Below are 12,732 nucleotides of genomic sequence, written 5' to 3'. Positions count from 1 at the left end.
TCAAAATTATGGTGATTTTATTAAGCAAAGTGTACTTCTAAAAGTTTTATGCCTCTGTTTGTCTCTTCAGGTATTTCATGCATGGTGTGTGTCGGGAAGGAAACCAGTGCCTCTTCTCACATGACTTGGCAAACAGCAAGCCATCCACCATCTGCAAATACTATCAGAAGGGCTATTGTGCCTATGGAACTCGTTGCAGGTAAGAACCCCACAACTGCCCCCAACTGTTACATTGAGTTAAATACTATTGGAGATTGAGATCCTTCCTTTGGAGCATGGGTCTTGATGAGGGGAAAATTTTAATTTAAGTAATATAACGTTACAAAAAGTATGGCAAATAATTTTGAAACCTCACTTTCAGTACCCGCAAATTTTGATTTTTCGAAATCACTTTTCAGGCTTTATTCTTATGAGTCTCTGGTTGTAAAATTGCACTTATAGTATACGTAAGATTTTTGTATCTTGCTTTTTTCCCCACGTAACATGTCATAAGCTTTTTCCTGTGCTGCTACTTTATCTCCTAATTGTAATTTTATAACGTTTCATGATGTTAATAGACCATCATTAAGTATTCCTATATTGGATATTTAAGTGGCTTCCAATTTTTTGCTGTAACCCTGTAGTAATTTATGTGCATAGGGAGTCTTTTTTCCATTCACATCTGTATGCAACTTTTGTAGCTTCTAAAAATATTCCAGAAACCTGTTGTTGTCCTTTTGTAGTAAAGCGCTGCTTTGTTCCTTCCTGGACTGCAAAGCTCCTTCCAGTGCCTCCTCTGGCTAGTTGGGGGATGACGGAAGTTGGCCAGCCTGCCCTCCCCCTGCCAGTGGATGCCCAGAGAGACAGCCCAGGGAAGGCTGGTCTCCAGCTGTTACATTGTCCATCGTGAACACTGTGGAGACGCCTGCCCAAAAGAACACTGGATTGGGTGTCAGAAGATTTCAGATCAACATCTGTCTAGAATTTTCAGGGTCTTTTTTTGTGGTCTGGGGCAGTATGTCTGTCCCACTCGAGTTCTACAAGGACACGTAAGGGTAGGTGATAGACAGCAAGGTACCACTCATCCTGAATTGCCAGGGAGTTGATAAGCCTTTTATCAATTAAAATACAGGAAAAGATTGTTTCATTCTCCAGCTCCCCAAGTGGAGCAGAAGGAAGGACATTCACTCTGGGCAGGGTGGGAGGCATGTGACTGTATGTGCCCATAAAGCGTCTGCTGTGTGTTTTGTTTAGATATGACCACACAAGGCCCTCTGCTGCAGCTGGTGGTGCTGTGGGCACCGTGCCCCACGGGGTGCCCTCCCCAGGTTTCCACAGTCCTCAGCCCCCTTCCGACCTCACTGCATCTATTGTGAAAACTAACTTACATGAGCCTGGGAAACGTGAAAAGAGAACATTGGTACTTAGAGACCGAAGTGAGTAAGCAGAATCCTTTTGTTACCTCTGTTTGAAAAGCAGTCTTGCTTGTTCTTGATGTTCCTTTCTGGCCTTCTCTTGTCACGAATACTGCCAACCTAATGTCCCTCCAAGGTGTTCGAATGTAGAGACACTGGATCTGCCCTGAGAGTAGACTTCATTTGGCTACAATGTTCGGATGATACATTCAGCTTTGTACCCAAGGCTGGGCTGAACCCCAGCCTTGGCAACATATAAACAGGGACCTTTTTGTCAGCATGTAACTGCCCTCTGCACAGTGTGGTTGCCCAGTTCTGAGAAGCACCAAGCTGTTACTACAAAGTTACGTATTTGTGGATAAAGAGCATATATCACTGTTTGACTTCTAGGTCGTTTCATAGTCTTAGTTCCTATGCTAGGCATTTTAGGTTGCACCTTTGGTAACAGAATACCATGTTGGGGTTTAAGGAGTGGTCTGTACCCTGGAGAAGTGTTTGGGGAGGAAGAAGGCTACAAATCGTCAATGTTTTTATTGGCTAGTCCTCAGCCTGTGAAGGGATTTCTAGTTCTCAGAATTGTGCAGCATAAGATAGGCAGATTCCATCCTAAGCAAACAAGTAATCAATCCAGTCAAACGTGTCCCCTCTAAAAAAGCCGGAAGTATGTGTGATGGGAAGGGGAAGGCTCCAGGTGTGAGAAGAGGGCCCATCGGGCAATTTAACCTTGACCTCAGGACCCAGAGACTTGCTCCAGATTTTCATTCTAGTTCACTTTAAAATGATAAGTAACTTTACTTGTGTAAAGTCAACCACTATATTCTATTGACCTCATTCTAAATTGCTTTTCACACACACACACACGTATGTGTGTGTCTGTGTTTATATATATTAGTGTTAACTGGTCCACGTGTTGATTTTGCCATTTTTAAATAGCGACTTTAGTGCTCTTTTGTATAAATATATCATAGTCTGTTTTGCTATTTCCCTATGTTGCCAATTATGGGTTTTTTAAATTATCGTAAGTAATGTCACTAGGAACGTTTTATACTATCCCTTTTATTTTTCCCTCTTGGCCTGTTTTTTCCTATATGTTCCCAAGAGTGGAATTCACGAGGTCAGAGTTGCTTAATTTGTTAGGTTTTGACTAACTGCTTACCAGGATGGTTGGGCCAATTTTTATTTGTGTTATGTGGTTTGTATTAAGATCTCTCTGGTATGGCTGAAGAAAAGTCTTACCCAAGTGTGCTGAGTAATCCAGGAGGTGGCAGTGAACCCCAGAGCAATCCAGAGATGAAGCCACATTCCTACCTAGATGCAATCAGGAGTGGCCTTGATGACTCAGAAGCTAGCAGCTCCTACAGCAGCGAGGAGCCACTCTGCCCCTATGCAGCCGCTGGGGAGTGCCGATTTGGGGACACTTGTCTCTACCTGCATGGAGAAGTGTGTGAAATCTGTCGGTTACGAGTCCTGCACCCCTTCGACCCAGAGCAGAGGAAAGCTCATGAGAAGGTAAAGTTGTAAGCCTTTGTATAAACTCGTTTAAGAAAGTTGAAGTGCACTAAGTGACAAAATTGTTGGTATTTCTGCAAGCATCTTTCTGCCAATAATACCCGCTTTATGTACCTGGCATTTTTATACGGTATTTTCAAGCCTTTTTCCTGTTGTCATTTTGCCAATTCTTGATTATGTAGAGTAAATAAAAAAGGAACAGGTATCAGAAACAGAAAGCTATGCAAAGTTCAGAGAATAAACCTACCTCAGGAGCACTGTGTGTGTGTGTGTGTGTGTGTGTGTGTGTGTGTGTGTGAGAGAGAGAGACAGAGAGACAGAGAGACAGAGATACATCCACCCTCCCTCTCTAGGTTTACATATCACTGTGGCTGTGATCCAGCCAGGCTAAGTTCTGGAGAATTCCAGGAGACCAGATCACAGAGTCGGGAGCTTTCCTCTCCACCCAGGTGTGTAGAGGTGTTGTGCGGGCTTGTTCTGTCTCCTATCTGTGTCCAGCGTGAGCTCCCAAGGGCAGGACCTAGGGCTTCGGACTCTTTTCACTGACTCCAGTGACTGATACACAGCACTGTACATGGAAGGTATTCAGCACCTGCTTCCTGAATAAATGAATTCATTCAATAATTTGTTCTCTTGAGAAGTACGCTGCTTACCTCTGACTCGACTACCAGACTGACGTTTCAAGTTAAGGACTGTTTGGCATTTCTGTTATCACTGTGGTTCAGAGCCGGGAAAGCTGGTGCCAGAGGAAGCAGGAGACCAGGGTCCTTCCCACCCAGTCCTTGGGAACTCTGTGATCCCACAGCAGTCCTCTAACCTGTGGGACCTCTGTGGTCTCAGCTCTCAGCTGGAGGTGAAGCAGGGGGCTGGGCCAGTGATGGTTTGAAGTCCTGTCTGTGGTCCGAGAGCGTTTTGTGTCCTGACTCCATGGATTGCTGGGCCTCGCCTAAGGAGCCACGGTCCGTGTTCCTTCCTGACCCTGGTGGTGGCAGTGTGGCTGGCAGCTGCTCCCGGCAGCCCAGGACCTAAGGGTTCCCTCCTATCCCTCCTGCAGATGTGCATGTCGACATTCGAACACGAGATGGAGAAGGCCTTTGCCTTCCAGGCCAGTCAGGACAAAGTGTGCAGTATCTGCATGGAAGTGATCCTCGAGAAGGCATCTGCGTCTGAGAGGAGGTTCGGCATTCTCTCCAACTGCAATCACACATACTGCTTGTCCTGTATCCGGCAATGGAGGTGTGCCAAGCAGTTTGAGAACCCAATCATTAAGTAAGTACAGCCTGAGTCTCAGCTGTGGCAGCAGGGAGAAGGTTTGGCTGGGGACCTTCTTCCACGCACTCTTACGCCCTCCTGTCTTCTAGAGGTTTCAGTGCAGAGGCTAACTGCTGAGTCCTGGCCCTTGGGCCAGTGAGCTTGGGCCCATCATCCCCCTTCCTGAGCCCAAGTGCCTTTTCCTTTGAAGTAAGGGTAACAGTTCTGCCGAGCTTTCAAGGTGTTGGGGGGGGGGGGGACACTCAGCAGGGGTGTCTGTGTGATGAGGTATTAATGGCACTGGCCTGTTTGACTCCGCGCTCTGCCCTTAGGCCAATTGGCAGGTGACCTTTTTAAGCTTCTTTGTTTTCCATCTGTAAAATAGAGTTACTTGAGGATTAAATGAAATAAAGCATATAAAACATTTCACATAATGTCTCATACGCAGGGTCTACTCTATGGAGCCAACACAGGGTTGTTGGTTTTTTCCCAGCTTTTTTGCAATACAGTTGACATATATGTCAATTATTCTTACATTATACAGTGGCACAGGGTCGGGGGAGGAGAGCTAAGTCATACTGAGAAGTTACTGCATGTCACTGTTTTAGAAACTCCTTACACACATTAACTTATAATTCTCTCAGAGACCTACGACCGTCATCCTCATTTTACAGATGAGAAAACTGAGGCATGGCGAGCCCAAGTAACTTGCCCAAAGTCACACATTTGTGTGGTAAAATAACAGCTTTATTGAGATAAAAGCATACAGTTCAGTGGTTTTTAGTATATTCATGGAGTTGTCAATCATCACTACAACCTACTTTTAGAACATTTTCATCACTCAGAAAGAAACCTCCATTTTCAGTCACTGCCCGTTCCTCCCTCCTTCCAGCTCCTGACAACCACTAATTTACTTTCTGGCCTATGGATTTGCCTATTCTTAGCCATTTCATATAAATAGAATCCTCCGATATTTGGCTGTTTTGTATCTGGCTAACTCTTTCACTTAGCATGATGTTTTCAAAGTTCACCCATGTTGTGGCATGTACCACTGCTTTCTTTTTATGGCCATGTGATAGTGCATTGTATGGATATCCACATTGTGTTTCTCTGTTATCATTTGACGGACATTTGGGTTTCCACCTTTTGGTTATTATGAATAATACTGCTATGAATATGCACGTACAAGTTGTTGTGTGGACATGTTTTCATTTCTCTTGGGTAGATAGCTAGGGAGTTTTTGGGTCATATGGTTACATATGTTTACATTTTCAGAAACTGCCAGACTGTTTTCCAGAGTGGCTGACCCATTGTACATCCCCACCAGCAGTGTATGAGGATTCCAATTTCTCCATATCCTCGTCAACACTTTTTATTGTCTTTATTTCTGATTAATAAAGACATTCTAGTAGATGTGAAGTGGTATCTTATTTGTGGTTTTGACTTGCATTTCCCTGATAACTAATGATATTATGCAACTTTTTCTCTGCTTTTTGGCCATTTCGGAGAAATGCCTACTCAAATTCTTTGCCCATTTTAACACTGGGTGGTCTTTTTATTGTTGAGAAAAACATGTTTTTAACAGTAAATAAGGTTTGGTCAGGAAACACTTGGAGTGGTCCACGCATTTGAGCAAGAGGTTTAGTGGTGGAGTACGCACAGGATTTGTAACTTATTCTCTTTCATACTAACCTGATTCTTATTTCAGGTCTTGTCCAGAATGCCGTGTGATTTCAGAGTTTGTAATTCCAAGTGTATATTGGGTAGAAGATCAGAATAAAAAGAACGAGCTGATTGAAGCTTTCAAACAGGGAATGGGGTAAGTGCTGGGAGTCCAGGCGTCATCCTGGCGCCTGCCGGGGCTCTTGTTTCTGTTTTTGCCGTCACCTGTAGAGCCTCCCCTTCTCTCCCAAGAATGTGGTCTTGGGGGCCTGAGGCCACTCAGCGTCTCCTCTCAGACATCACGCTGGGCTGTGGAGATGCAGAGATGAGCAAAGCCGTGATGCAGTGGACTTACTTAGTGTTTAAGCTAAGCAGTATCCCGTAGAAATCCTGTGTCTAGTGCTGAGGTCGACTTGTCCTCTGCAATCATTCATTCAACAGACGTCAATTGCAGATCCGTATGATAGGCATTTTCTAGTTGCTGGGGATACAGCATGAAAAGAAATCTGACAAAAATTCCAGTCCTCACACAGGTTACATTCTAGTGAAGGAAAGAAAATAAGAAGAAACAAAAAAGATGAATGAGGAAAATATTATACATTAGATGGTGGTCAGAGGTAAGGAGTGAAATATACCCAGCAATGGGGACAGGAAGTACAAGGATTATAATTTTAGTGTGGAAGATCACAGAATGCTTCAGTGGGGTGACATTTGAGCAAAGACCTAGAGCAGGTGAGGCAGTGAGCCATGCTGCTGTGAGAACATTGTAGATGGAGGGAATGGTCATTGCAAAGACAGGCTGAAGCCAGTCTGCCTTGTTCAAAGAACAGCAGGGAATGGCTGGACGAGAGGAGCAAACGGGGAGAACACGAGACACGGCCGGGCGACGGGTGGGGTGGGGGCCAATTGTAGGACTTTGTAGGTCATTGGACGGACGAGCCTTTTTATTCTGGATGAGATGGGCAGGTGATTGGAGGAGTGACGGAAACCCATTGATACTGTGACAGGATCACTCTGGCTGATGCACTGAGAATATATTGAAAGAGGAGGCAAAGCTGGAAATAGGGAGACCAGTTAGGCTATTGCAATAATCGAGGCAAGATACGACAGTGGCTTGGAGCAGGGTAGGAGGTGTGGAGGTGCTGAGAAGTGGCTGGATGCGGGATCTGTTGAGAAGAATTGCTCATGGAATCCGGTGTGGGTGTGAGAGTGGAGAGGTGAGGATTCAGATTTCACTTCCAGCATCACCACTTCCCATGTATTTGCTGCACTTCCATCTTTGTGGACCAGTTTTCCTTTTAATTATCCATTTTTGTAAAATATCTTGTGCGTTTATCACTGGGAAACAAGGGGCAACACAGAACGGTGAGGACCCACTTCCTGCTTCAGAGCTGGTGCCTTCTCGCTGTCCCCATGTGTGGAAGGGGTCTCTTCTATAAGAACCTCCCATTCTTGAGGACTCCACACTTGACTTAATCACCTTCTAAAGGCCCCACTTCCTAACCTTCCCATGTCAGGCATTAGGATTTCAACATGAATTTTAGGGGGCTAGACATTCAAACCATAGCACATGGTAACTGAAAGTATGCAGATCAGAACTGTGCAAAGCAAACGCTGCCTGTTTACCATTTTGGATACCTGTGCTGTTTCTGTCTGTTGGTTATTCTAATATTTTTTAGAATTCCATTTTAACTTAGTTTTCTTTTTTAGCTTCTTCTTTTTCATGTTTTTTTCTTAGAGCTACAATACACTCTTAATTTTTCCACAGTCAGAATTCATATTCCTACTGTCTTATATAATAGGCAATTACCTCATTACCATCTTTTATACATATACATTATATTTACATACGTATACAGCATAATGTAATTTTTTAAAATTTCAGCTTTATTGAGCTATAACTGACAAACCGTAAGATGCTGAGAGTGCACATGAGGATGACGGGATGTGCGCTGTGCACGGATGCCTTTCGTCTAGTGCACTAACAGCGTTGCCTCATGTCGCTTTTTTTTTGGTGAGAACATTTCAGTTCTCTGATAGCAAATATCAATTATGTGATACTGTTATCAACTATAATCACCATGTTTTGCATTATATCCTCAGACCTGGTTCATCTCATAGTTAAAAGCTTATTACCTCGCTGTGTTTTATGGTTTCGGGTCTCACGTTCAAGTCTTTAATCCATTTTGAGTTGATTTTTGTATATGGTGTAAGAAAGTGGTCAGTTTCATTCTTCTGCATGTATCTGTCCAGTTTTGCATGTATCTACACCATTTATTCAGGAGACTGTTCTTTCTCCATTGTGTATTCTTGGCTCCTTTGTCACAGATTTACCATATAGATCAATGTGGGTTTATTTCTTGGTTCTGTTCCATTGATCTGTGTTGTCTATTTTTATGCTGGTACTGGACTGTTTGATGAGCTTTGTAGTACAGTTTAAAATCAGGAAGTGTGATGCCTCCAACTTTGTTCTTCTGTCTCAAGATTGCTTTGACTATTTGGGGTCTTTTGTGGTTCCACACAAGTTTTAGGGTTGTTTTTTTCTATTTTGATAGGGATTGCATTGACTCTGTAGATTGCTTTGGGTAACATGGACATTTTAACAATATTGTTCTAATCCGTGAGCACATGGTATCTTTCCATTTAGTTGTGTCTTTGATTTATTTCATCAGCGTCCTATAATTTTTCAAGTATAGGTCTTTTACCTCCTTGACTAAATTGATTCCTAGGTATTTTATTTTTGATATAATTGTAAATGAGATTATTTTAATTTCTCTTTCTGATAGTTCATTTTTAGTGTATAGAAAGACAACTGATATTTGTATATTGATTTTATACCCTGCAACTTTACTGTTATGTAATATTTTACATACATTAGAACCGTGCAAGGTAATAGGACTTTTTGCTTTTAAAAGCTTGTATATTTTTTAAAGAGGAAAAAAAGTTGTTTATATTTACTTAGATATTTACTATTTCCAGTGCCCTTTCTTTGATACATAATTCCTTCCAAATGGTGTAATTTCCCTTCAGTCTCAAGAACTGCCTTTAACATTTTGTTGATCTGCTAGTGATTAATTCTATTTATCAGAAATAGCTTTTCTTTTCATTCTTAAAGGATATTTTCATTGAATATATTGATCTGATCAGACCTATTCCGTCTTTGCCTCCTCTTTCAATTAATAGAATTCTAGTTTAATAGTTTCTTTTCTGGCCCTTTGCAAATGTTGTTCCACTATGATCAGGCCTTTGACCAACTGCTCCCTGTTTCCCCCACGCCCCCAGCCTCTGGCATCTGCTTTTCTGCTATGTTCCTATGAGTTTGACCTTTTTTTTAAGATTCCACATATAAGTGATACCATACAGTATGTGTCTGTCTCTGTCTGGCTTATTCCACTTAGCATAGTGCCCAAGCCAGACAGAGTAAAACAAAGACTGTACGGTACCACAAAGTGACAAGATTTCCTCCTTCTCCAGGCTGAATAATGTCACGTTGTATACATACACACCACACCTGCTTTATCCATTTATCTGCTGACTGACACTTAGGTTATTGCCATAGTTGGCTATTGTGACTAATGCTGCAGTGAACAAGGGAGTGACAATACCTTGTCTAACAGGTGTGAGGTGGCATCTCATTGTGATTTTGATTTGCTCCCTGATCGGTGATGTTGATCACCTTTCCAGGCACCTGTTGGCCATTTGTATTTCTTTGGGAAAATGTCTATTCAGCTCCTCTGCCCGTTTTAAAATGAATTGTTGTTATTGTTGCTATTAAAGTATGAGTTCTTCATATATTTTGGATATTAAGCCCTTATCAGATAGTTTGCACATATTTTCTCCCTTTCAGTAGGTTGCCTTTTCATTTTGTTGATGGTTTCCTTTGCTGTACAGAAACTTTTAGTTTAAGATAATCCTACTGCTTTATTTTTGCTTTTGTTGCGTTTGCTTTTGGTGTTAAATCCAAAGATTATTGCCAAAACCAATGTCTAGGAGCTTATTACTACCCCTTACAGGTTCTGATTAGATAGAATTCACTGGTAATTTTGATTGTAGTGAAGTACATGTGATAGATGTTTTAATATTGTCCCACAGGTCTTGTATTCTGTTCATTTTTCCCCCTCTCTTTTCATCACCTTGAATACATTTATAGTAGCTGTTTTGAAATCTTTGTCATCTTGAACTTAATAGTAAATCATTTAGACTCAAACTCTTGGGCCGCAGTTCAAATATCAGTTCGGTTCTTTTATCCTGGGGCATTGAAGTGGGGGTGAGAGATTTGGGCAGAGTTAATGCACAGTGTTTGGAGTACTCTCTCAGGCCCTTTTCTCTGTCGTACTGCTTTTTCCAGTGACTGATTTCCTCCAACTCTGTCTTTTGGTTCTTCAGGCTAGGAAGACTGGATATTTCCACTGCAGTTTTAGCCACCCTGCGCAGACACCCGACTTTGACCTGCTTTAGACTAAAAGCTTTTTTTCCTAAGATAGCTCACCTCTTGCCTTTCCATTCTTCCAGGTGTCTAATCTTTTGAAGAATCTTCCTGTTGCTGTTCATTCTCCAGTGTCTTTTAAAAATATTTATGTTTCTAATTATCTGCAGGAGAGACAGGTCTGGTAGAAGCTTACTAAAAACAGAACTGTATGTTACCTTTTTTAGTGGTTCCTTTAAGTTGCTTATCACGTATTAAAGGCTTGGTATTTTCCTGTTTTACCATTTTTTCCTTGTGTGGTGTTAACCTGTGTCCACCAGAGGGCAGGCGTGGCAAGGCAGAGGGGTCCAGCCTGTAGGAAGGAGCTCTGCTGGAGCCGCCTGAAAATTCGCGTTGTTGTTTGGGTCTTTCCTGGCCTTAGTTTCCATTGGTGACTGTTTTTATGCATTCCACAAATACTTACTGAGCACCGTCTATGGACCAGGCACCTTCTAAGCACCAGTGGGGGCTATAGAGTAGACATTAGTAAGACAATTTCATGGGAAATTACAAAAGGGCAATAACGTTTTCTGGTGACAAATTCTTCATCAGAGGCCCAAGCCCGATGTTACAACAGAGAAAGCATTTGGATCCACCTGGGTGAGAGCGTCAGGGAAAGCCTCTCCCTGGGTGTTAAAGGTTGGAAGTGGATGAATAGAAAGGCAAGGGTGCAGAACAGTACAAATTTCATGTTTGGGGAGCAGTGGGAGTGGTCAGGGGGGCTGAAACAGGTAGGATGTGGTAGCACCTACCACCACGGGCAGATGGACTGGACTGAAGTCTAAGGGTGCAAAACAGGTGACTGCAGTTTTGAGAAGCTCCTCTGGTGGGTGGGGTCCAGTTAAATGTCTGACAGGCAGGCAGCACAGGATGGCACCCCCAGTGGCTTCAACAGTGTGGGAGCTGAAAGGACAGCTTGATTGGGGAGGTGCTGTCAGCAGAAGACAGTTGGATGTGAGAGCTGAGAACAAAGGGGGTGTGAACTGGAGGCTTTTGTCTTTGGTGACCAGATAAGGCTAGAGGAAGAAAAAGAACAATCATTTTGGGGGTGTAGACTAGAGAATAATGTTTTCAACCTGATGAGTTTATTAAAGCCGATGTCCAGCAGACCGTGGTGAGAGCTCACCACTTGAGCAGTCATTTGAAGATCTGCTCAGAACCTCGGGGGAAAGAGGGTCCTGGGTGGTGTCTGGTCCACACACCTCTGCTTGACTCCTCCCCAGCCGCCTGTGCTGGCACCAAACCTGGTGGGAGTAGCACCCGGGCCGGCCAGGTGCTCCTTCACTCTGGACAGTCGGACCTTTTCTTTGCGCTGCTCTGAGGTGAGGTCTCAGAGACCTTCAGCACTGGTCTGAGAAACACTGGAATCAGGGAGTTCCGCGTCCTTGTCACCTGCCCCCGTCACATACCCCAGCTGCCCCTGGCAGCAGCCCTCCTTTCTGCTGTGATTTGCTTGCTTTCTGCACCTTCCCTTCCTGAACACTCCCAGGTGGCCCTCTGGGTTTGGGGGCATCTCTTCAGCTTGGGATCATTTATGAAAATTTCATTGGAGCAAGAAGAAATGGGCATTCTCTATTAGGTTGTGATTTTCCTCAGGAGCAGGGGTTCTTAAAGTAGAGGTCTGTGGATATAATTCAAAGATAAGGGGAATTTTTAAACTTTTTGATACTTGTATTTTGTAGACCTATGTTTTACTTTCTGATTTAAACACACTGGTCTGTAGTTAAGTACCCCTGCTCGAGGGAGGAGACCAAGGAAAATTGGAGTGAGACCTGTAACTTTAGGCAGCTGCTCAATTCACTACTTTCCCTGTGACTCCTCAGTCGGGCTTCCTGGGGTCACCTTGACATCACTGCTGCCCAGGAGGGAGGGAAACCTCCCTGGGCGGAGCTCCTGTTGGGGACTCGGAACTGAGGCCAGTAGTCCAACTTCAGAACCGGGGAGCCCATGACAGCTGGCGCAGAGGAGAAATCAAGCCTAAGGTTCCCTTTTGGAGCATTGTGGGCTCAAAAGTCCCCACGCAGGTTAGATTCTGTGTGAAGCCACATGTCACAGTGGGATTATTATCCCGCTTGGAAATCAGTGTCCATCCCTGGCTCTGGCCTCGGAGGCAGGATGGAGGAAGCTAGTGGTTCATCTGGACCCTAGATTCTCCCACCACCTTGATATTTTTCTTTCTGCTTTTCAGGAAAAAAGCTTGTAAATACTTTGAGCAAGGCAAGGGGACCTGCCCGTTTGGAAGCAAATGTCTTTACCGCCACGCTTACCCTGATGGGCGGCTCGCAGAGCCTGAAAAACCTCGGAAGCAGCTCAGTTCTGAAGGCACCGTGAGGGTAAGGACTCGGCCGTCTCTAGTCAGGCACACTCTCCATGGGCGTTTCCAGACACTGCTCCTGGCCCTTCCTCTAACCACTGGCAGCCAGGGCTGGGATAGGCAAAAGGAAAAAAGCT

At 43.8% G+C, this 12,732-nt stretch overlaps 1 protein-coding gene across 2 annotated transcripts in view; it reads left to right on the top strand.

Moving 5' to 3' along the window:
* Nucleotides 1-12,732, top strand: part of MKRN2 (makorin ring finger protein 2) — a 32,268-nt gene that overhangs the window by 17,968 nt on the left and 1,568 nt on the right. For both annotated transcript variants that reach the window (XM_019732664.2, XM_074312970.1), the window contains exons 2-7: nt 71-199; nt 1,234-1,415; nt 2,599-2,903; nt 3,958-4,172; nt 5,863-5,973; nt 12,470-12,614. In XM_019732664.2, the coding sequence (XP_019588223.2) occupies nt 71-199; nt 1,234-1,415; nt 2,599-2,903; nt 3,958-4,172; nt 5,863-5,973; nt 12,470-12,614 (1,087 nt within the window). The remainder of the gene's footprint in view (nt 1-70; nt 200-1,233; nt 1,416-2,598; nt 2,904-3,957; nt 4,173-5,862; nt 5,974-12,469; nt 12,615-12,732) is intronic.

Source organism: Rhinolophus sinicus, linkage group LG10, assembly GCF_036562045.2.
Source record: "Rhinolophus sinicus isolate RSC01 linkage group LG10, ASM3656204v1, whole genome shotgun sequence".
NCBI classification, from domain to species: domain Eukaryota; kingdom Metazoa; phylum Chordata; class Mammalia; order Chiroptera; family Rhinolophidae; genus Rhinolophus; species Rhinolophus sinicus.
The sequence above is the reverse complement of the archived record's forward strand: the minus strand, read 5'-3'. Positions and strand labels throughout refer to the sequence as shown.